This window comes from Tasmannia lanceolata, unplaced genomic scaffold (assembly GCF_043159265.1).
Source record: "Tasmannia lanceolata isolate RefF3 unplaced genomic scaffold, GAP_Taslan_0.1 ptg000048l, whole genome shotgun sequence".
Classification (NCBI taxonomy): domain Eukaryota; kingdom Viridiplantae; phylum Streptophyta; class Magnoliopsida; order Canellales; family Winteraceae; genus Tasmannia; species Tasmannia lanceolata.
This window is the reverse complement of record NW_027518725.1, coordinates 3,643,567-3,667,996: the sequence shown is the minus strand read 5'-3', so window position 1 is coordinate 3,667,996 and position 24,430 is coordinate 3,643,567. Positions and strand designations below refer to the sequence as shown.

At 38.0% G+C, this 24,430-nt stretch overlaps 2 protein-coding genes and 1 pseudogene across 2 annotated transcripts; 2 read left to right on the top strand and 1 right to left on the bottom strand.

Moving 5' to 3' along the window:
* The first annotated feature begins 3,168 nt into the window (after positions 1 to 3,168).
* Positions 3,169 to 11,278, top strand: LOC143864256 (ubiquitin-like-specific protease 1A). Its single transcript, XM_077375161.1, has 7 exons — positions 3,169 to 3,421; positions 5,914 to 6,055; positions 6,165 to 6,211; positions 9,773 to 10,015; positions 10,110 to 10,332; positions 10,427 to 10,521; positions 10,593 to 11,278. Exons 5-7 carry the CDS (start codon positions 10,207 to 10,209, stop codon positions 10,756 to 10,758), a joined length of 387 nt encoding a protein of 128 aa, XP_077231276.1. The 5' UTR covers positions 3,169 to 3,421; positions 5,914 to 6,055; positions 6,165 to 6,211; positions 9,773 to 10,015; positions 10,110 to 10,206; the 3' UTR covers positions 10,759 to 11,278.
* An 846-nt stretch (positions 11,279 to 12,124) lies between these two features.
* LOC143864459 (oligopeptide transporter 7 pseudogene) lies at positions 12,125 to 14,923 on the bottom strand (annotated as a pseudogene).
* A 4,847-nt stretch (positions 14,924 to 19,770) lies between these two features.
* Positions 19,771 to 23,910, top strand: LOC143864202 (putative protein phosphatase 2C 27). Its single transcript, XM_077375087.1, has 4 exons — positions 19,771 to 21,026; positions 21,220 to 21,420; positions 21,813 to 22,018; positions 23,059 to 23,910. Exons 1-4 carry the CDS (start codon positions 20,829 to 20,831, stop codon positions 23,615 to 23,617), a joined length of 1,164 nt encoding a protein of 387 aa, XP_077231202.1. The 5' UTR covers positions 19,771 to 20,828; the 3' UTR covers positions 23,618 to 23,910.
* Positions 23,911 to 24,430: the final 520 nt, after the last annotated feature.

Here is a 24,430-nt window from a genome sequence, read left to right as displayed (position 1 = left end):
ATAGCCACATTATTAGTAGAAAACCCATAATGCAAGAAAATAAAACTGTCAAGAAGAAATTCCTTCCCCACCTGAGTGAACTTGTCCCTACACTATTATGTGATGTTAGCTACCCAGTATAAAAACATAAGGTAAACATTCATGGGATCACAGGGTGTCTTGGATCACAACATCCATTGAAACAGCATGCAGCTGCAACAATCAAGCAAAAATACAAGTAGTTCAATTCATTTCATTACAAAGTTTGCTCCAGAACAAGTGAACGCCCAGCAGCTGCAACATGTTCAACATTACAAACTTGTAGTGCATTTCATTTCGTTACAACTATTACACATTCATTTCAGTTCATACAACTTTCTGTTTGACACAATTCAAGACACAAGTTCGAATAAGTTCACACCACACTTCAGTTGAGTTGATTTCTTCAACTTGAAAGTGCTTCAAATGACCATTGCTTCAAATAACGCTTCACTTGTCAATGTCTTTCAAATCTGGTATTGAAAATCGAAGTATTGCCGTGATCCCTGCACATAGAATACGAGCAAAAGTAAGACCGGGAATGGAATAGGTAGAAAACTCATCTATCATGTAGTTCCCAAGTTGTACTATCTAATAGTGTGACACTTCTTGGTTCTTCCCTAAGAATCCTCTTTATGCCTTCTGTTTTGAATTAAAAAAAAGGTTCGAAGAGAGTCTTTGCGATGAAAATGCTTTGGATGTTGTATGTTAAGACATGGAGGAATAAACTCCAGACTGAACAGAAGGAAACTTAAGAACAGAATATGAGGTTCGATCACAGCTTACATTGTCTTGGATGGTCTAAGCCATTCATTAGTTGGTCCCATGCCATAGATAGACCGTGACTCATAAAATCTTCTCCATAAGATGATCCTAACCTCCGATATATGGAGGTTTCTATTCCCTCCATCTTTGAACTATCTAAGCCTTCCATTTGCACCAAATATATCGGTGGGTTAGGATTAGCCCCTGGAAAAAGACTGAAAAAACCATACAATTGCTTAGATGGTTAGAATAATCGACCACCGGCTCCATTATTCGACCCATTGAAGTAAAATTCATGACCAAAAATAACAAGAAATGAATCCAAAACAGGGGAATTCTTCTGCCATCACAACAACGGCTTGTTCTGCCTTTGTTCATGTTTTGCTCCCCTACTCTTTTACACTGCATTGCATGGTGCTATTTACCAAAATGGGTTGTTGAAAATCACTAGAGGCAAATGATCTGAACCGTTGGATTAGATTTCTATGATTTATATTGCACCCACCATTGAGATTTAAGCTGAGTTTCTAACTTTCTATGGTTTTGATGTCTCAGACTCTGGCTTCATTTCAAACTAATTTGGCTGAGAACGATCTTATCCATTGATTTGTTGGTTACCACCACTAGTTAACGTGCTGGAATAAGATCTCGCCCGTTAGATCAAGGGAGCAAAAATCAACAATTAAGCTCTCCTTGGCAAAATTCTAAAAAGACGAATTTAAATCGAGGGCTGTGATAGTTTGATCATGGTGGAAAATGTGGCAATGGATTGTCGTCATGGCGGCAGATCCCAGATCAACGGACCGGATTGATTAATTCATTGGACACAAGGCAGTTGGATATTTCCCTGAATCGACGGTTTAGATTATAGTAATCTGACCCCTATGCTGCCCAATGTTGATCATTAGGATTCATTCTTAACAATGATATTTATTTTTTTAATGGCTTATATTTTTGTTATTAAGGGAAATGATATTTCCACCCACTTTGAATGGCTGATTGTGATATTTCCACGCCCTTTATAATAGATAGATATATAAATCTGAAGCCTATTGGGCCCATCTAGGAATTTCCACCACATTTCATACAATTCCACACCCTTTTGATTGCTTTTTCCTAAAAATTACTGTATTTCACCCCTTTTGTTTGTCTTTTCCTGACAATAAAGTCATTCTCCAGGCAGAAACAAATAAAGGAGTGGAATTATCATTCCCCTAATACCCTCGGCGGAATGTTTCTTTTACTAGTAAATGTTAAGTTGAAAGTTGAAACACCCTGTTATAATAGGGTGAGTGCAAACGTGACATGTAGTTGAGCCGGTGAGTCCATTGGCGACAACTAGGGCTGCAACAGCAGGGTCAGGTTGGGCTAGGGTTTTGGCCGACCCGCCCTGACCCTGAGTCAGGGCCGAAAAACCTCAACCCATTACCCGCCCTACAGGGTATTGTGTTGCCCTGATTGGGCCGGGCTGGCCCTAATTGACCCTAGTGCAAATACCTGTTAAGAGTGCCAAAAATAAAGCAACCACTTATCATATGGAACAAAATGATCAATAAACAGAGAAATGGAACAAAATAAGACAATATGAATTCAACAACATGACGGGCAACAAAGACAATTAATAATAATACTCTAGAGAAACATCAATCCACGATAATAGAAAACATTAGCAAAAGAAACATGCACGGATGGTTCAATTCTATAATAGAAAACTTAGGGTTGAGCCGGGTCAGGGTACCTGAGGCATTAACCTAGAACCCGACCCTACCTGAGTCAGGGTCTAAAAAAATGAACCCTGACCCGCCCTCAGGGTTGGAAAATCCAACCCTGACCCTGTTCGGGCTCAAGGCTAACAGGGCCAAACTTGCACCCCCAGCGGCAACACAGTGGTCTTTTGGTCTTTTTATGAGATTTTTTTTTTGTCTTTTCATGTACAAGGACATTTTGGTCCTTTTAAAAATAAGCCAAGCCCAAATGCAAAGGAAATCGGAATTTTGTTAACCTATAGCGATCATTAATAAGTGCAAACTTCTCAAGAGATTATTACTGACCTCGAAGAGATCCCTGAAAATTTTCAAGGAATTTGGGTAAAGAATTTCAGATAAGACAAGCTGAGTTTGGGCTATTATCAAAACATTATGGTGCAAATACCATTTTCCTTTTTAAATGTATTAGGGGAGTGATTTATCCTAAAATAGGTTGCCCAAGAGAGAAAAAGAGCTTCTGATTTTTTATGCTTGCCTACCCCTCTCCTTGCCTAGACCACTCTCTTGTAGTCTTGTTTATGAAATGAATTAAAATATCTTGGATAAGGGTTGTCTCGAGGGAAAGGGGGAGTAAAAAATTTAATCATTTCTCTTTATAAGAAGAATAAGGGCTTTTGAGAGAGGAGAGTAGATTTTTAGGGTTTCTGAGAGAAGAAAGCTGGATTTTTAGGGTTTCAAACGTAGAAGAAAGGGGAGTGCTGAGAGAAGAAAGCTGTTGAGAGAGAGATTACCTTTCCATTTTCTTGTAGGTTTTGCTTCTTTTTAGATCAGAGAGTGAAAGAGAAGGGATCAAACGATTAGAGAGAGTAATAGAGAGAGATTTGTGAGAAGATCAAAAGAGAAAGAGAGATCTCTGCAATTCATTTTCTCCGGTGAGTATTTTGTCATCCGATCATCAATTTTCTTCTTGTTAAGCCATAGATCTAAGCCCTAAACTCAGCCATTTCTTCTTGGATCTAATTGATCTCTCCATTACCTTGGTTTATCATCATAAAAAACCTTATAAATTTTAGATCTGACGTAGTTTCATCCCTGTTGCTTCAGAATTTTAGATCCGATTCTCCCTAGTATAGATTCAACTCATCTCCTGAAATTTGGTCATCGCTATTCTAACTTCGGCTGGTTTAAATCAAGATCTGACTCCATCTCTTTGGATCCAGATAATCGTCATTGTCAGGCAATTTTCATTGTTGTTGATTTATTGTGTAGAATGTTGAATGTGTTGGTTATATTTGCTTGATCTCTGAATTTCTTTTCTTAGATGGGTCGAAAGCTTCTTTATGGGTTTTTACAAATATTACTTCTTTTCCCATGGATTGATTTGCTTGATCTCTGTTATCATTGTAATGAGCTGGTGTTTGATTTTGCAAACCTTGTTTTGGTCTCAATGATTTCCGAGAAGTGGTAGCAATCAGAAGTTTGAATCCATGAACCCTCTTACTTTTATTTCATGCATGATATTGATTTCCTTTATGATGTGGTGAGAATCAATGGCTAGATTTTCTAATTTGGCTTTAATTTCAATAATCTTTCTATTAACTTTCTGTGAGGTAAGACGGTAATTAATGGTTCAATTTCATGACCTGATTTTGATCTCAACAATTTCTTTGCTAATTTCCTCTGAGGTGTGTGGAGAATCAGTGTTTTGAATTCCGAGTTCTGTTTCAATCTCACTTAGACTTTTATTAATTTCTTGTGAGCGGTGCCAGTAATCAGAATCTTGATCTCATTTTGATCTCATTGACCATACTGACTTCTTCTTGGATGTTATAGTAATCAGTGATTTGATTTTATAATTTGGTTTTGATGTCAACAATTTTCTACTAATTTCCTTTGGAATGTGGTAGTAGACTAAAGTCTGACCTTAAAAACCTGATTGTCAATTTCTTTTGATTGCAACTACGATTTTATTTGGAGTGGCACTGACCTCATCAAAACACTTGAGTGAATGTTTGATAGGAAGATAACTATGGTATGATTACCACTGGATGCTTGGGAGCATGAAAATTAGTCATAATGGTGTTAATGTTTAGGGTTTAAGGATGTTGAAATAATGCCACGTAACTACATCAGGGAGGCTCACCCTCGTCATTTCAATTAGCTCTTTTGCTTTAAAATTTCTTATGGTGAATCCTTATGACAATGCTAACAATGATACAAGTGAGATGGGTAATGATCAAATGGATATTCATTATGACCGTATTATCAAGTTACAATGCTTGCGTTGAGCCAACTCACTTTAGCTATTTCTCTCAAGCCTTATTTTCAAATTGAAGCAAAATTTTCTTTGATTCATTATCTGGTTGTTGTCTAAAATATACTGGAGAATTGTTCTTATTGGGAGGGTGTGATTGTTAAGAGTCTTAAAACAGAGGTTTGTGTGAAATGCTCTCTTTTCATTCTCAAATTGCTTCTCTCTTTTCATTTCGTTTACTAGTAAATGTTCAGCTGAAACACCCTATTGTAAAAGGGTGAGTGCAAACGTGACATGTAGTTGAGCGGGTGAGCTCCATTGGTGGCAACACAGTGGTATTTTGGTCTTTTTATGAGATTTTTTTATATCTTTTCACGGACAAGGACATTTTGGTCCTTTTAAAAATGAGTCCAAAAAAATCTGTCTTGGGTATTTTGGTCACAAATTGATGGTATGAGCTGATTTGCAAAGTTTACTCAACGACTTTATCTGCAAATTGTCAAATTTGAAGACTCTTTTTTGCAAATAAAGTGAAATTGAAGACTTCATCTGCAAAAAACCCTAAAAAAATAATCAAAGAAAGTTTTTGTTTTTGATTTTTCATCGATCTAAAGCATACCTATTCATCACTTTTGTTTTTTATTTTTCATCGATCTATGTTTTTTCAACTCAACTCAACTCAACTCAACAAAGCCTTTGTCCCCAACTAGTTGGGGTCGGTGATCTATGATTTTTCAGATCTAGCCTTAAATGTTTTCTGATAAGATGCTTTGTCTTCTATATTTTTGATCTAGCTTGATGAGATTAGAGGCTAAGGCCATTTCTTCTTGAAATACTCGTTTTTTCCCTTTATTTTTACTTCGTTTTATCATGTTCTAAAGAATATCTATTCCTCCTCCTGTCTTTGTTTTTTATTGATATATGATTGTTCAGATGTAGCTTTCTTAGGCATTTTTTATCTAGCTTGGTGAGGTTAGAGGCTAATGCTTCTTGAAATAATCATTTTTTCCTTTAATTTTAGTTCCCTTTTTTTTTTTTTCTAAAGAATATAACTTCTGGTTTAGTTTTTTTTAATTGATCCATGTTTTGGTAGTCCAGTTTGTTTTCTTTGATTTTTGATCCAGTTTGGTGATATTAGGGGGCTAAGGCTATTTCTTATTGTTCATACAGTAATGATGGACCTATCCATGTCATTTCTTTCAATGCCGACTTCCGCTCATATACAAGACGACGGCCTACGATTCATCTTTTGTTGTTGCCATTGCCTGAATTGCCGACCACCTCCTCTTAGAGACAAGGGTGGAATAGATTGGTAAGCTTTTGCTATCATCCTTTTTCTTCATAATGGTAGGAACTCCTTTCTTTATCTTTTGATTATATACTTATATATTGCTCTTTTAATACCCATTTGTGTTTTGCAGGTATACACACACACATGGAACAGGTGATATAGGAAAAAAATAAGCAGGTATATATGTACTTCCCTTTATCTTTTATGTTTGGATGGAGAATATGGATTTCTTCATTATAATCTAGAATCTCTAAGGCTCTAATAAACAATATTACAAATCAATCAGATTCTTTTGTTCATTAATGTCAAATATGTTACGCTTATATCAATCAGATTCTTTCTAAGTAATTTCTAGTCTTGTTAACTATTACTATATGCATTTTTCTAAGTAATTTATAGTCTTGTTAACAAGTATTGCCAATCTTATGAATAGTTCTGTCAATTTTTGGGAATTATGGTGCTTTTATTAAAAATCATATGCAGCTATTTCTTATTCGACACGGTATTAATTATGAATGTCATTACGGGTCTGAGCAATGTATAAAAAGATGTTTTTGTTCTTCTCAATGTGCCCCCTTTTTAGAGTAAATTACTTTGCCTTCCTCCCTTGCTATGGGTTTGTAGATCTACGTTTTGAAGATGTTTTGATCATGTTTTCATCTATGATTTAGCCGACACGAATTTATTACTGACACATGGTGTTTCGTGTCCAACACACCCGTGTCCACACGTGTCGACACTCCTTCAGACACTCAGACTTAATGTAGGCGTGTCGACACATTTTTGTACCGTTTCAAGTGATGACTCACGGTTTTTTCAGAAAAGGCTACTGAGTGATGGAAAAAGGTGGAGGTTGCATTTTCCTACTCATGATCATATGTGCTGACGTAAAGATGAATTAAACGAATACGTCGTCTAGCTATTATCTCTCTTGCTAGCGTCCATCGAGGATGGTGAAAATCCAAGGGTGGTCCCGAATTGGTAACTAATGAGGAGGTGAAATTTAGGTTGCTAACAAGTTTTAACATTTTTAAAACTCAAACCAAAATTTAGAAGATTAAGAGATCAAGATGAAATTTAAGCACACAAGTTAAATCTAAAGGTGCAAATGCAAATAAAGAGCAAGAGTTTAAGAGAGAGTGCACCCGAGATTTAAAGTGGTTCGGTCCTCAAAACGCGAGGCCTACTCCACTCCACCAACCAAACCCGTTGATGGCTTTCACTAGTGATCTTCTTAATTTCGGCGAAGATCAATGCCGATTACAATTCCAACCACCTTTAACCTTAGTGGTGATCTTCACCACGGAGAGTGGGCTACGCTTCTCTGAACACTCGCCCAATACAAGTTCTTTTGAATAAGAAAGAAAGAACAAAAAAATCTCTCACAAGGGTTTACAAGAAGTAGAAGATATACAAATTTAGCCTATGATCCAAATCCTAATCTTAGAAGATGAGAGGCATAAATAAGCTTTGATTCACTCTTTGAATGTTCAAGTAAAGTTTAAAAGTGTTAGGATTCATCTTTGGTATGTTAGGAATACCCATATTTATATGAAAATCAAAATATGACCGTTCAGTGGCATTGTTGTAATTCCTGAAAAATTCCCAACGGCTAAAAATCCGACCGTTATAGTGTTCTCGGAGTTCCGAGAAAAATTCTCGGAGTTCCGGGAATACAAACAGAAGTTGGAAAATGTCTACTGGACCATTTCTCGGAGTTCCGAGGAATCTCTCGGAGTTCCAAGCTCGGAGCTGCGAGAATTCTCTCGGAGTTCCGAGAAGCCTATGTTGAGCAGATTTTCACTTCTGTTTTTGGGCTTCCAACTTTACGCCATCTTGGGATTGTTATGAGGGTTCCAAAGTGTTGGAACACCACAAGGACAATCTTTTATACATTTAGGGTGTGTGTTTATTTACTTAATTATGCCTCTTAAGATCTAAAAACTAAGATTAGATCTTATACATTCTAATATGATTTTGATCTTCAATGGATTCTTCAAGTCTTCAATTGTCTTGGATATCCGATGTCTTTGGCCTTCATAAGCGGTTCAATGCGAGCTTCTTTGGCCTCAATCCAAGCAATCTTGTCTTAGCACCAATGTGATCTACAACTTAGACAATCAAACACATTAGTAATCATAAATCACTTGTATATTGGAATCATCAACATAAGATGGGAATGCCAAGGTGGAAACCATTGGGCTTACAGATGGTCTGGAGCCTATGTGGCTTGTCTGACATGCAGACCATCCGCGATGGATGCTAGCAAATCCCTGTTTTGAATTTTTCAAGAGAAGTTTGGAAAGGAAAAATATTTATAAAATTTTCTATTTTTTACAACCCTGAAAACCTTTCATCGTTGGAAATGAGCCCTAACCCCAGCTTTGCTGAAAACCCTTCATCGTTGGAAATGAGCCCTAACCCCAGCTCTGCAGCTCCCAACCCAACCATCCCATCAAATCCCAACACCAACATCACATCAAACCCTAATCCCAACACCATCGCTACCAACCCCAACCCTACTATTATCGTGGAGAACCCCGTAGAAAACCCCAACGCTAATCCCATCCCCAACCAAAACCGTGGTGAAAAAATATCCCCCATTGCAAGGGCCTTTGTTACAGCAGTTGGCGATGCTCTGACGGTGGAAGAGAAGGTTTCGGATGACACAATTTTTCTTTTTCTCTCTTTTTTAAGTTTAGTTTTTCAAGTTCATCGTAGATGAAATGGTGGATGAGATGTAGTGGTCTTGCTTTTGTTATGTTATTTCCAAAATGATGATGATTGAGATACTGTGTGTTATTTTTTTTTCTTTGTTTATGTTATTTCCACACAACTCTGGTGATGCACAATCAGTCCAGGCCGGCTGAGACCTATTACGACATCGCGCCCTCTCTTTTCTTGTTTCTTTCCAATCGATTCCGTTTATTATTCTGTTATGATTTTAACTTGGGAATGTGAACACGAAAGGCTGAGAAGAAAAGTTTGTTCCACGTCGAGAAACTGTGGGTTATGAGGGGAAAGTAAAAAAAAAAGAGACGATAGGAGGCTTGGTGGGGTGGGGAAAAAAACAAACGCTGCTAAGTGAGTTAGTATTGCCACCTCCTTTGTTTCCAACGTCTCTGTTTTTTGTTGGAAGCTTTTCATTGGTCAAGTAACTTTCTTTTTCTTCCATTCAACGTGTTTGTTGTATTAAATATTGGAAATTTGACACATGGGGGACAAATAAATCACATAATATCACAGGGGGTCAAAACCCAGATAAAGAGGGTAGGCATGACGAAAATGCCCCTCTGCCATATAAACAGAAGCAGACAAATGATTTGACTTGAAAATCTGTTTTTCCCTCTTCCCTCTTCTCTCTTCGTTCTTCCCTGTTTTGTTTCCTCCTCTTCTCCGGCGACGTCATTTTCACCGGCGATCTCGACGGTGAGCGCGAACGTGTAGCATATACACGGTTAGGGTTAAAAAAATGTTAGTTATTTCCCCTCTCTCCCTCTCATAACTGTCATGGCATGTTTTTTTTATTTTTGTTGACCTATGTAACCATGAACTTTTTGATGGGTAATTTTTGATTTGTAACAATTTTTCTGCTATTTTGTGCTTGGATTTGTGATAGGATTTCAATGGTTGAAATATAGATTTTTTGAATATGCAAGTGTAATTTCTATCATCCCACATTTCAGTTTACATAAGATTATATATGTAGTATCCCATCGAATTCCTTTTTTTTTATAGGAAACTCTTACTGCAGTGGGGAGCGAAGTGACTGACGAGCAGAGGGTAGAAAAGTGGAAGACGACGAAGGACGCTCTGCACGGTAGACTTATAGACCACTAGCTCGAAGCAGTAAAAATGGTATTATTATCATTATGTGAAGACAGCCACTGGGTTCTTCTCATTGTCGATATGGTGACCAAAATCTTCCACGAATGCAATTCGTGTAAAGGAATGGAGTTCCAGGAACGAGCAGGATTGACCGTAAGTGGTTTAGCATCTTCAATGTTTTCCTAGTTATAAATCTATACGTATAACACTTATGTTTTCTAAACCTCTCAATGTTAACCACTTGCAGGAGCGAAGTGACTGACGAGCAGAGGGTAGAAAAGTGGAAGACGACGAAGGACGCTCTGCACGGTAGACTTATAGACCACTAGCTCGAAGCAGTAAAAATGGTATTATTATCATTATGTGAAGACAGCCACTGGGTTCTTCTCATTGTCGATATGGTGACCAAAATCTTCCACGAATGCAATTCGTGTAAAGGAATGGAGTTCCAGGAACGAGCAGGATTGACCGTAAGTGGTTTAGCATCTTCAATGTTTTCCTAGTTATAAATCTATACGTATAACACTTATGTTTTCTAAACCTCTCAATGTTAACCACTTGCAGGTAGCGTTGTTGAAGGAGTATTTCAAGGAAATGGGTTGTGATATAGACCATTTTCAATATGCTCAGATGGACAATTTCCCACAACAGGCCAATGGGTCAGTATATTTAAATATTTTTTTTTCTAGGGTATGAATTTGATTCGCTTAATACAACCGTTGTTATGCAGGTTCGACTGTGGTTTGTCCATGCTTAAAGCGATCGAGCATCTGTATGCAAAGGATCCATTCACTTTCACCAAGTGTGACATTCCCGCTTATCGGCTGCAGCTGTGTGAAAGATTCTTGCGCGGAGAGTTCGGGGACTGTGGCGATTTTCTTAAGGGGGATATATGAGTGAAAAATGAAGAAGACCTTCACAGCTTGAGAGACTTGTGTCTTTCGCACATCGGGTTTACATTTATTCATCCACCTCGGGTAAATTATGTAAAGTTCTCATGGATGGTGTAAATGGGATGGATGTTGATGGTCTTTCCAGTGAAGTTTTGTGTGTATTTGTAAGCAAAATGGGGTAAGATGAGGTAAATTTATTTCTAATTGTTGGGCGCATATGTATAGGACAGAAACCAGGCTGTAGAGACACAGAAGGAGGGTTTGTTTCTATCTCAGCATACTAAGAATTATGTATTTCTAATTAAAAATCAAGTTCTGTCAAGTGATGGTGGTTGTGGCATTGGGTTCATTGCGAAATATGCTAAAGGGCTTTGAAAATCATCAAATATTTGTTCTGAAAGTTTTGGGGGAATTCTTATTTGTATTGGATGGAAATATGATTTATTTGTATTTAATTGTGGTTATTCTCTCAAGTTATTATTTTCATCCTCAGAGTTGCAATGGGATCTTTGTTTTTTGTGCTTTTTCGGGTATTTATTTTTTTGTTGTAGCTGAAAATGTTAGGACTTTGTCTCAAAGAGCCCCAAATTACCCCCAAGTCTTTGAAAATCATGATAAGATCGATTCCTTAATAGGGTAAAAGTGCTTTTGGATGCTCAGACAAAAGCTGAAAGTCTCATCTAAAAGGAGGTAGTTGAGTTCAAACTCTATTCTTTTTACACTTGTATATGGAGTTTTGTTGTTAATTCCATTTTGGTGGGGATTTCGTTTGCTTAGTTGAAAGAAACATTCTAATGCTTTAGCCGTTTCGAAAATCACGTACCTATGATTATTGATTTTTTGTATTTCAGTTCGTATTTTAGGAAAGAAATAGGTTTCGTACAGGTGTAAAAATGAAGGATTTTGATTTGATACATTCTAATGCTCCATTTATTTGGGACATCAATGCCCTTCAAACGAACAAAAAAGGGTCACTAAATATGGTACAAGGAAAAGAAGAACCCAAAAAAAATGTTGCAAAATGATGAAATTTTTTTGGCCCATTCTCTCTGTATTCGTCCAGATTTTTGGCAGAAAGTTTTGTTTCGTTATTTGTTCCATTCTCCAAAATGAAAAACGAAATCGAATTCATAACTAAAATTTAGAGCATTTGAAACTCATCAAAAAAAATTCAAGTAAACGGTATTCGTTCAGTTATTTACACTGAAAAGTGAATTGATTCAGTTGAAATGGATTATATATATATATATATATATATATATATATATATATACACAACCAAATTTCTTTTCCAGTTATTGATCTATTTTCTTAGCAGCAGGGAAAAACTTATTTTAACAATGCTTGCAAGGTAGAACTCATTCCACCTTCAGAAAATTGGGCAGCCTTCAACTACGATGCCTTTCGCAGTAGGACAAGAAGCCAAGGGGCACCCATCCAAGTCATTTCCCCACCAGTTGAGGCTAATATTCTCTAATCCCAAACACAGATACAACAACACTTCAATGAAGGCCAGACCAGCATCGAGCGCACCAGAAAGCACATAATTATGCCTCTGCCACCAGTCTCGCCCGTACCGATACACAACGAAGCCCGAAAGGAATCCAAGAATGACCCAGCTAGTGTAGTTAACAGCTGTGGCCGGCGGCATATTTCCTCTGGCACCTATAAGGATAGGCATGTTGATGAGAGGGATCCATTTATGGTGAGCGTAGGCCTTGTGGGCAAGCCATAGAAGGAGAGGAGCAATTGCACCGCCGAGGAAGAACCAGTTTCTGGCGGAGTATGTGCCGAGATCTCCAAAGATTCTGCGAGGCCCTATCAAATCCCAGATGACGGAGGCATCGTAGAATACATGGTCACCTGGGCAAGTCCATGGACTGTTTGAGGACAATAATTCAGTATCACAAATGTCTGGGATAGTCTCCAAGAGCCACCATGCAGTTCCCAAGTACACCAGTGCTGCTATGAGGGTACCCACCACCTGAAAATTTCATTCCATTCATCTTCATTGTCATTAATTAGAAAGAAAAAGATATTGTTAGGATGACATATTTGGTTATTAATTTGTTCAATTGGGTAAAGAGGAAAGGTGGAAGAGAAGAGACACAAACCTGAGCCATGAACATTGTTCTTCGAGGAATCTTCATGTAATGACCAAGCTTGAAGTCTTGCAAAAATGTGACAGCCTGTGACATACTGATATTCACATAAACCTTGAAGGATATGTTAGCGACGGGGTATCCTGGGTATAAATACCCGATTATAAACTCTGTTATGATATTTAACCCCGGCGTCTGCCAATAGAATCACCAAGTCAGATAATAATATGGAAAACTCTATTAAGGATACTCTTGTCATTTTATATAAAAAAATGAAGGCATTTTTTTCATGAGAAAATGTTGTGTGGATGATCATAAACTGAGCGAGTTTGTGTGCACTGTTTACACCTGACTTGCGCCGAAAATGCAATTGGATTAGACGCTCAATCTGTCACCCACCCTATTTGTTTTGGATTTTGATAACCTATTAGGAGTCGAGAGCTGATTATTGGACACAATTAAATGTCAATTTGAGTTGAATAATGACTTTTGGGCTCTCAACAATTACTATGTCCCCCTGCTTTTTACTTGACTTTCATCTACTCTTCATGTACTGTTCTGATCTTTCTCTTCGGGGAATTTACTCTGTTTGAAGACATCGAATATTTTGTTTTAGGATTCTTCCCTGCCAAATAGACTCAAACCCAATATAAACTAGGATTCGAGTACATTTTTTGAATTACAGTACACAAAAAAAGATAAATATATGCACACCACTAATTACAGTATACCAAAAAAGGGTTTCCCGTAATTAAATACATAAGGGATTATGGGCCCTCAAATGGGGTAAAAGGAGTACCCTTGGAGGGCCCATAATATCCAGAAGATGGTCCTCAAATTCAAACTCAGGGGTTTTCGGCTACATAAATGGGGTTACTAGCACCTAAGAGGGGCTTCTCATGGGCAATAGAGGGGAGCTGTGCATGGTATTACAGAAGGGATTATGGGTTCTCAAATGGGGTAGAAGAAGTACCCTTGGAGGGCCCATCAAATCCAGAAGATGGTCCTCAAGTTCAAAGTCATGGGTTCTCAGGTACAAAAATGGGGTTACTAGTACCTAAGGGGGGCTTCTTATGGGCAATAGAGGGGAGCTGTGCATGGTATTACAGAAGGGATTATGGGCCCTCAAATGGGGTAGAAGAAGTACCCTTTGAGGGCCCGTCAAATCCAGAAGATGGTCCTCAAGTTCAAAGTCATGGGTTTTCAGGTACATAAATAGGGTTACTGGTACCTAAGGGGGGCTTCTCAAGGGCAATAGAGGGGAGCTGTGCATGGTATTAGAGAAGGGATTATGGGCCCTCAAATGGGGTAGAAGAAGTACCCTTAGAGGGCCCATCAAATCCAGAAGATGGTCCTCAAGTTCAAACTCAGGGGTTTTCAGGTACATAAATGGGATAACTAGTACCTAAGGGGGGCTTCTCAAGGGCAATAGAGGGGAGCTGTGCATGGTATTAGAGAATGAATTATGGGCTCTAAAATGGGGTAGAATAAGTCACCATGGAGGGCCCATCAAACTCAGGGGTTTTCAACTACATAAATGGGAATCCTAGTTTGAAACTTGTGCAAAACAGGAGCTGATTCATGGGTTTATCTTCTGCATAAACAGAGGTAGGCTGCTCACTCCTCTTTCCCCATTTGCTTTTTCTTGCCTGGTTTAAGCTCGGACAAAATGGTGGGAATGATGGCTGTAAATCTATTTCCTTTTTTATTCTCTAAAATTTGCTAATGCAGCTCCTTCATCCTCCTCTAACAGGTTCTAAAAATAGGCAATGTTTAACGAACAGAGAGAGAGAGAGAGAGAGAGAGTGGGGTTTTAAAGTTTGATGAAATTGGAGCTAAATAAGACCCGATCATTGTTAGAGGGCTAAAAGGTTTGTATCAAAGCCAATAGAGGTGATAACTGTAGTATAATGAAAGCCTGATATTGAATGAGAAAGATCTCGAATTGCTCTAGGCAATAGAATTGCAGGTGCAACTGATGATGGAGTGCAGAAATCAAAGGGGCTGAAATTGGAGTTCTCAAAAATTAAGCTCTCAACAATAAATTCTTCATCCAATTGGAGCATTGCCACGATCCACCTGGATATTTTCTTTGCCTATTTTGACAGAAGCGAACCATAGACTTGGCTTCCTGAATCTCAAATGACTTGAATTACCGTCATACTTCAAATCGTGATGTTTCTTCTACACATTGAATCTGCTCTTTTCCTCTTTTCAAATCGTCATATGAGACTTCTAATATGAGTTGCAAGATCAAATCATGGCCATTTGTTTTAGCCAATGCTCAATAGAGAGGATATTAAAAAAAAAAAAAAACAGGGACCGAATCTCGGATGTCACTAATAAATCACAACATGAAAAATTCAATCCCTACACTCATCAAACTCATGTCTGTCTTGTTTTCGCAGGCACTTTCACATTTAACACCAAAGCTAAATGGGATAGCATGAGTTTTGAATTACTAATAATAGCAATATCTTATGGAGCACAACCACCCTTTGCGCATTATCATATCACACTAGCAGAATTGTCTTAAATAAGATCTTTGGAAATTATTTCTTTCAGATAGTAAAGAAAATAATATGAAAGATAACAAGGGGGTGAAGGCAACGGACAAAGATATGTGATTGTATAAGAATGCCATCTGGAAACATGCACCCCAACTGTAAGAACGGTGTGTTTGCCACAAATGGTTTATTTTTTTTCTAAATATACACTCAATCCCTATTGTTAAAGCATCAATTTCCTTAATGTTAATCTTTATTTGTTAGTTTGAAGAATTTGATGCTCAAAATAAATGGATCTTAAGAAAGCTTTTATTCATGGAAAGTTCAAAAGCATAAATGCAACTAATTAGAGATTGATGTCATTCGGACGATGTTTGCACTTGAGATGAAGAAGTAGAAGACATATGAACCTGTTTTGATACCTTTTTTTTTTGAATGATTGTTTTGTTTTGATACCTAATGTGGCCTAAAGAGTGGTTGCCCTCGTAGCATAGTTGAATGTTCCCCTTTTACACATTTTTTTTAATGGTTGTTTTGTTTTCATACCTAATGTGCCTAAAGAGTGGTTTCCCTCATAGTATAGTTGAATGTTCCCATGTTAAAGAATGTTTCTAAATTAAGATTTATGTTTAGTGATAACAACTACTTTCTAAGGTAAGATTAATAGCTCTTAGACAAAATTCTGTTCACACCAAAGACAAATCATGAAAAGGAACAAGAAGGAAACTTGGTGACATGTTTTATTGTCTATATTTTGTGGAAGATAAGATATTGCTAAGTCACAACTTTCATCAAACACTAAACAAGCAGAAGTGTTGGAAACTTTAGTCATTTCAATTGATTCAATCCGACACTCATCACAGTTCAAAAAATCTATATTTCAACCATTGAAATCCTATCACAAATCCAAGCACAAAATAGCAGAAAAATGGTTACAAATCAAAGATTACTCATCAAAAAGTTCATGGTTACATAGGTCAACAAAAAAAAAAAAAAATGCCATGGCAGTTAGGAGAGGGAGAGAGAGGAAATAACTAACATTTTTTGAACCCTAACCGTGTATATGCTGCACGTTCGCGCTCACCGTCGAGATCGCCGGCGAAAATGACGTCGCCGGAGGAGAGGAGGAAACAAAACAGGAAAGAACGAAGAGAGAAGAGGGAAGAGGGAAGAGGGAAAAACAGATTTTCAAGTCAAATCATTTGTCTGCTTCTGTTTATATGGCAGAGGGGCATTTTTGTCATGCCTGCCCTCTTTATCTGGGTTTTGACCCCCTTGTGTAATTTTCAACAAACACTTGACTCATGTGATATTATGTGATTTATTTGTTCCTCCTGTGTCAAATTTCCTTAAATATTTGCCACCGCCCTTTACAAAAGCTAGTAGCAGGAGGTGGCAATATCATTTCTCACATATTTGATCTTAACTTGCACACAATTACCCGGGGTTCCTTGGGTAAGCACAAAAGACAAGAAACCCCTCTTGAATAAGAAATTCTTGAATAAAGAAGTCCTTTTCTTTTGAGCTTCTTTTTGGAGATTTTATATTGTGCAACCGGCATTGACCAAAACGAGTCCCTTGACATGACTTTACACTTTTCCTCGGGTAAGCAAAAAAGACAAGAAGCCCCTCTTGAAAAGAAATTACGTTTTATTATTGAATATTGTATTTACCTCTTATTATTATTTTTTGAAATGGTAGGATTTTATAAATGAATGAGAACAAAAATGCGACCAAGAAGTTTACAAGTGCAATGATGGATAAAAGAAACTGTACAAGAAGAAGACAAATTTTCATGGCCATGGCTTAGAGCCTTTCAAGGAGGCCAAAGTCATAAACCACAAGGCTTCCTTAAGCCATTCAATTCGCTTCCCTTTTGGCAGACCTTTTAGTGAGAATAAGAGATCACCAAACCCCCCAACTTATCTTAAATTTCATCAAATCAATGTGTAAATCTCAAAGGGATGGGGAGACCTCCCTTAAGCCATTTAATTACACAAAGAGTCCCCTTCAATCGATGCTATGTTGAGCGGTCAATTAACCACTTCCCCTGAGAGAACTGCCCTTACTTCCGCTTCATTTGAATCCACCAACCCTATTGGCCCTAAGAAGGCCCATAGGGTGATACCACCATCATCTCTAAGGATCCCGCCTATCCCTGGATTACCCAAATTGGACCCATCAAAGTTGAGCTCTAATCAATGAAAATGCTTTGTTCTCTCTCTCTTTTGATCTTCATTGCTACATATTCACAGCTGATTTTGGAGTGTATACATCACCTCTGCTTAATAAATTTCTTTCTTTTTTATCTTTTTTGTCCATAAGATTTTGATAATTATATCCCCTAAACAGATGGTGCTGTGGGTAAAATTTATTTAATCCGCAAGTATTAACGGTTAATCAGATGATGGAGTAATAGAGTATGTCGAATATAGGGGAAATTTTATTAAATCTCCTATTTCAGCACATTCATGGGCCAATGTATTCAATTGTATTCTCACTCTCTATCTGAAATCTCTGGAGCATAAACTGAATGGCTATTTCAAAGGCTACTGATATTTGCACTACTATGTAGCTTTAGTAATATAGATAGATACATACATATATATATTGAAAATTTGATTCCATTCCGGCTCTGGTCTGGACAGTACCAAACACTAGAATGGGAATCACGATTGATTCCCTAGATAAATTCCAATGCTTACACAAACACTAGAATTGGAATCATTATCCGTTTACGGGAGGAATTGGAATTGGATTGGGATGTGATACCGTTACCGATTCCAGCAATCCAAACACACCCATAGGAGACTAGCTTGTTTCTTCCCTAAGAAACCTCTTTATGCCTTCTGCTTGTAATATAAAAAAAGGGCAGTGATAAATCGACTCCCCATGTGTCTATCTCTCTCCTCTTTCTCTCTCTAACCTAGAGGAGAGAGAAAGACACATGGGGAGTCGATTTATCAATTTGGGGAGTCCATTTATCACTCCCCAAAAAAAAAAGGTCCGAAGAGTGTCTTTTGCAATGAAAATGCTTTAGATGTGATATGTTAGGACATGGAGGAATAAACTCCAGACTGAACAGAAGGAAACTTAAGAACAGAATATGACATCTAAAGCATGAAAATGCTTTAAAACAGACACCAGATTGAACAGATGCTCCATTCACAAAGTTTCCTTCTTCTTTTTTCTAGAATTTTTGCTTTTCATTGTTTGATTATACATGAAAGTAAGTACATTGAATCACTGTAGTTCAAGTTTTATTTAGAATGACCTTCGATGTATAATTATCCCTCTAGATAACCCACAACCATAACCATATCATTTCCCTCTATGTCGTGGGAAAAAAATTCTAAGGAAAAAGTTTTCTGTGAGAATTTTTTTTTTCCTGCAATCCAAAGTGGGCCAATTGATCACAATTTTCCCATTGAATATGAATCATCAATCACTTTGTTTTCATCATCTGTTACAACTCAACCGTCATACGTTTTGGACCATTCGATCGGCGGGATCTTTGGGTCATCGCCCAACTTATGGTGGAGTCCACTAGATAAACGGTTTGGATCATCTCTACATGGGTCATGTGTGACTTGGGGCATAAAAATAAATCATTGATTAGTTATTAATTTATATTAGGTTGATAGAAACTTATGATTAAGAAAAGCCATTTTCAGTATTTGAATCCAAACATTAAATGGAAGTTAGGTGAGCTCTAATGCATGGTCATGGCTCACGCTCAACAACCACTTCAACTCCGTTACTTTAACAGTGGTCAAGTGTCCTCCCTATTCTATATTCAATGCGGATCGTGGACCACAATCGAACAATCTGGATCCTTCCCATCTAATCAACAATTCCATTTGCGACAATCTGAGCAGTCAGATCGACGGCCCATATTCAACTAGCAAGTCAGGCAAGCAGAATCATCCAATCAAGTGCTTTCTATTTTGTTCAGATGCCCATTCCAATTGTATGGAATGGACGGTCCAGATCATCCAATTGTCGGATGGGCCTTTTCGTCATTTCACCTGGAATGAGACAAGTTTCAATATATGGACAACCATTGCTCTCGCCCACAAAACCTCCATTCCGAGATCTCTACCGTCCATATTTGTCAGAAGAAATCCAATGGCCAGTGCTCGTCACCCGCAAACTCCAAAATCTCTATCCCATCTTGACACGTGTCGGTGTCTGATCTTTGGCTCTTCTTTCAGCCACGAAAGCTCACATGTCAATTAAAATGAAAAGAGAAGCTGAGTTCGTTTAGTTATTAAAATATAGTGGTGCCAATATCACTTGGATAAGAAGAAAGACATAAACAAATCAGTTCCTTTTGTCCCCATTCATTTCTCTAACGAAAGCTTTCGTGGTTTTCCTTTCAGCGATCTTTTTACGGAATTTCAGAGACCCAAAGACAAAAAAAAAGGCAAGAAAAAGAAGGGAAGTTTGGATTTTTCTTTATGATTTAGGGTTCAATTTTCTGAAATTGCAGCAGGGTTGGATTTTTCCTTTTTAGTTTTTTTTGGCGGGATTTGGTGAAACCTAGGTCTTTTTTTTTATCACCTAGGGTTTGATTTTTGTTTGATTGTTATTTAGAAGAGTAGTTGGCGAGAATACTTTCGGTTTGTATTTATTTTTTTGCTAGATCCGTGATTTCTTGTTTATTCTAGGGTTTTTCTTGTTCTCTTTGTTTTATTTGTAAGGTGTTGTAGTTTGGTGAATTTGTTGATTTGGTGTGTGGATTGGAGGAATTTGAGAGAGAATTTTAGTTTGACTGTCTGTATTGTTTTGTGTGGAATTTTGGTAAGTTGTTGTGGTTTGGTGAATTTGTTGATTGGTGTGTGGATTGGAAGAATTTGAGAGAGAATTGTAGTTTGAGCGTCTATATGGTTTTGTGTGGAATTTTTGTATCTGAATTGTTGGATTTTCGTGAAAAATAGCGGTTTGAGGGTGTCCGTGGTGTTTGTTGTTTTGCGATCGGTTGGGAATGAAAGGATTGTGATGTTTGTGAGAGCATGTGACCCATTGATCTTATGGTTTTGGTCTATGTGTCCTTCTTGAAGATTAGGGATTTGATGGGAATGGAAGGAAATGCAGTGGTTTTATGTTGAATGGCATCCGATTGGAAGAATTGATTGTGTTGAGATTTGATATGTTTTTTTTTCTATCCATGAATTCCTATGGATGTTTTATACTAAAGCCATGTTATTTCATAACTATTGAGGTTTAAAGATTCGAAACGGATTGGACAGTTTGGTTGATTCAGTCAGCAAATTATTGTGATTTTTCTGGGATTCGTTCTTTTGAAGTCGAACAATCGCGCCACTGTAACTATTTTGACGGGTTTTTGATTTAGGTCAGTTGGGGATAGCAAGATTTTTGGAAAGAATCTAATCCTTCAAAGGGGTGTTTGGGTTTTTCGTTTTTATTGTGAAGGGGTTGAATTTATGTTTTTGAAAGGGATATGGCTGCGGGGACTGATTTATCTCATCCATTTACCGTATTAGAAGGTGGATATGGTAAGGACAATGGATCTTCCATTGATGATGAAGATTCCGAGGCTTTGGGAAGCTTGAAGCAGAAAAACGGGAAACCTCCCCGGCATCTTTCAGTTATTCGGCATTGCATGAGTAACACTAGGCTGGTGGCTGAAAGCGAATTTGTGAGTCATTGATCTTTTCCCTTGTGTAGAGATTCATGCCATTTTTGTTCTAATTTGTCATGTCTTGAACTATTTTATTTGAAAATTTTGATATGCCAAAATAATTTTGGGGATTAAAAATATTAATACTTTTCCATTTTGGGAAATAAACTGCAACTATGAACTAATATTTTCGGCCCGCATCTCAATGTAGGAATTGGTTATTGGTGATATTGGTACAAAGTCACCATCAGATGGTCAGTCTGGTTCTGGATTTTTACCGGTATTTCGTTCGGGTAGCTGTTCGGAGATAGGGCCAAAGCATTACATGGAGGATGAACACATATGCATAGATAATTTACTTGAACATCTTGGTGAGGCTGTGGATTTTTCATCTCCAGGGGCATTCTATGGGGTGAGTAAGTTATTACTACTGCACCTTGTGCTATTTCACCATCCTGTTAAATTATGATAGCCTGCCTTTTTTGGGGTGTTTTGGCATACTTTTTTTTATTTTCTGTCATTGGTAATTATTTCTGTTCTAGTGAATGGGTTGCAATAACTTGTACTTTCAGTTTCTTCATCTATACTTGTCAACCAAGATCATGGGCCTCCCATTTCCATTATTGATGAAATTCGTAGAGCTTATGACATGGTGAAGCGTTGTGGACCTGTGGTAGATTGATATTAGCTCGAGGGTTACAATCAATATATTTATTATCAAGATATTGTCAGATGTCTAACACGTTATATGAAGGTGGACTTGTGGCTATGCAATACCTAAGATTTAATAGTTGTTCTTGGCAGGTATTTGACGGACATGGTGGCTTAGATGCTGCATCATTCATCCGAAAGAACCTTCTTAAGTTTATAATTGAGGATTCTCAGTTCCCCACTAGTGTGGAGAAGGCTATTAAGAGTGCATTTGTGAAAGCGGATCATGCATTTGCTGATGCCCATTATCTGGATAATTCCTCTGGCACCACAGCGCTGACTGCCCTTATTTTTGGAAGGTAAGAGCCAGAGATACGCCTAAGTTGGAGTTCTTAGTTCTGCTTAGGCCCTGTTCCTTTAAGATTATGACAACCGATTGTGAGTCCAAACTACTAGTTTTAGCAACATTGTGCTTTAAGGCAACAGTGTCTTTCTGGTTATGGGTGAAAACTTAGCAGGTACTTGGTAATAGATTACTTTGGCTTGCTCAATGCTTACGCACTTCATTCACACCCTTCCTTGTAGCCCCTCACCCCTCAATTCAAAGACTCAGTCTGCCCTTGCTCGATCCACACTCTTGCTTAGTCCACTCTTTGCCTTCCTCTTCTTTACCTTACAAAAAAACCCTTACAAATTGTTATTATTATTATGTAAACACTAGACCTGTTCTAGAAACAGAAGGGACTTGCTTGACTTGCTCTTCTCACTTGATTCAATTCAATTGCTTGGAATGGTTTGTCCTTCACTTGCTTAGGACTGGCCATTTACTGTTCCTTTCCTCTGTCCCTTGCTTAGCTTCCACATCTACAACTCAAGCCAACCAACCGCGAGTAATGATGCAAAGCTGGGTCTGGGCATGCCCTTGTCGACTGAGAGTCCCGGCGGGCGCCCCTGTTCGTGACAGCCAAAAAAACCCTTTGCTTGTGTTCCTTTTCCCTTCTATATAAGATTCTAAAGAAAAGTACCAGCCATATCTGTGTTGTATCCGGTATGGAGCCATCTTCGCAGTGCAGTATAGTGTGATAATCCTAGCTTTTCCAAAGCATAAAGATGAAATCATTGGAAGGCATGTTGTTTGTGATATAGGCAGAGATTATCCTGCCTGCTATCCATGATCTTCTGTGTCATGATTGAAATCATGGGTTTGGCACACCCTGATATAAATTCAGGGATATTGCCAGTCTTCTCAACATTGGTTATCTATTTCTATCTTTAACAAGCTATGATTCACCAATTGCTTCTGTTAATTTCTGATTTGTGATCTAATGCTTCCAAATCTGTTTATCTTTTCCATGGACTAGAATTATATGTTTCTAACACATTTTTATACGCCGTTCAGAACCATGCTTGTAGCCAACGCTGGTGATTGTCGAGCAGTTTTGGGGAAACGGGGTAGAGCAGTTGAACTATCCAAAGATCACAAACCAAACTGTACCAGCGAAAGACTAAGAATCGAGAAATTGGGAGGCGTTGTCTATGATGGATATCTTAATGGCCAGCTATCAGTTGCCAGAGCTCTGGGAGATTGGCACATGAAGGGCCCTAAAGGCTTTGCTTGCCCTCTCAGCGCAGAACCAGAGTTGCAGGAAGCAAGTCTAACAGAAGAAGATGAGTTTTTGATAATCGGTTGTGATGGTTTATGGGATGTGATGAGTAGTCAGTGTGCAGTCACCATAGCAAGGAAAGAGCTCATGCTTCACAACGATCCTGGGCAATGTTCACGGGAGCTAGTAAGGGAGGCACTCAAGCGAAATACTTGTGATAATTTGACTGTCGTTGTTGTTTGTTTCTCTGCAGACCCACCTCCCCATATTGAGATCGCTCGATCCCGAGTGCGGAGGAGTATATCAACGGAGGGGCTGAATTTTCTCCAGGGGGTTTTGGACAGTAATGTATGAGATAGGAAGGTTTAGAGGAGATTGGATTTTGGGAGGATATGTCTCTGTATAAAATGGTTTTGGGTGGGGAGAAGTTTCATGAGTTTTGCTGCCCTTGGCCTTGGCTGACATTCAGCCCTTTTGACATTCAGCCTTGTTCAGTAATAAAATCTGTAGGATATGTGATTTTATAGACTTTGAATTTACCATGTACATTTGAGATTAATTTGACTGTAGCAAGTGGGAATCATCCATTGTTTCTTTTGTAGCTTTCATGAGTTTCTCTTGGAATAAAAAGCTCCTCTTTCCTTACACTTCTAACTTTTCCTCATTCCCTTTTCTTCTTGAGCTATGAGTTTAAGGCCCTGTTTGTTTTGGATTTTGAGAATCGATTGTGCATCCATAACTGATTATCGGAGTCAAAAGTATGGACCTATTTAATTAGTTTTGAACTCGCACTTGGTTCTCAATATCCAAAACAAACAGCGCCTTAACTTTGAACTCAATAATCAGTTTTGGACTCACGATCTGTTCTCAAAATCCAAAACAAACAAGGCAAACACAAACAGGGTTTTTTAATTTTGAGAACTGATTGTGAGTCCAAAACTGTTTACTGAACTCAACTCTGTTTGTTTTGGATTTTGAGTATCAACTGCAAGACCAAAACTTATTATTGAACTCAAATTTACCTTTGGGCCATGTTTGTTTTGGATTTTGAGAACTGATTGTAAGTCCAAAACTAATTGTTGGATTTAAATCTGCTTTATCTTATCCAATATCAAGGGTCCATGGTTAAGGCCATGCTCATAGTCTAGATCATGACGGTTCATCATG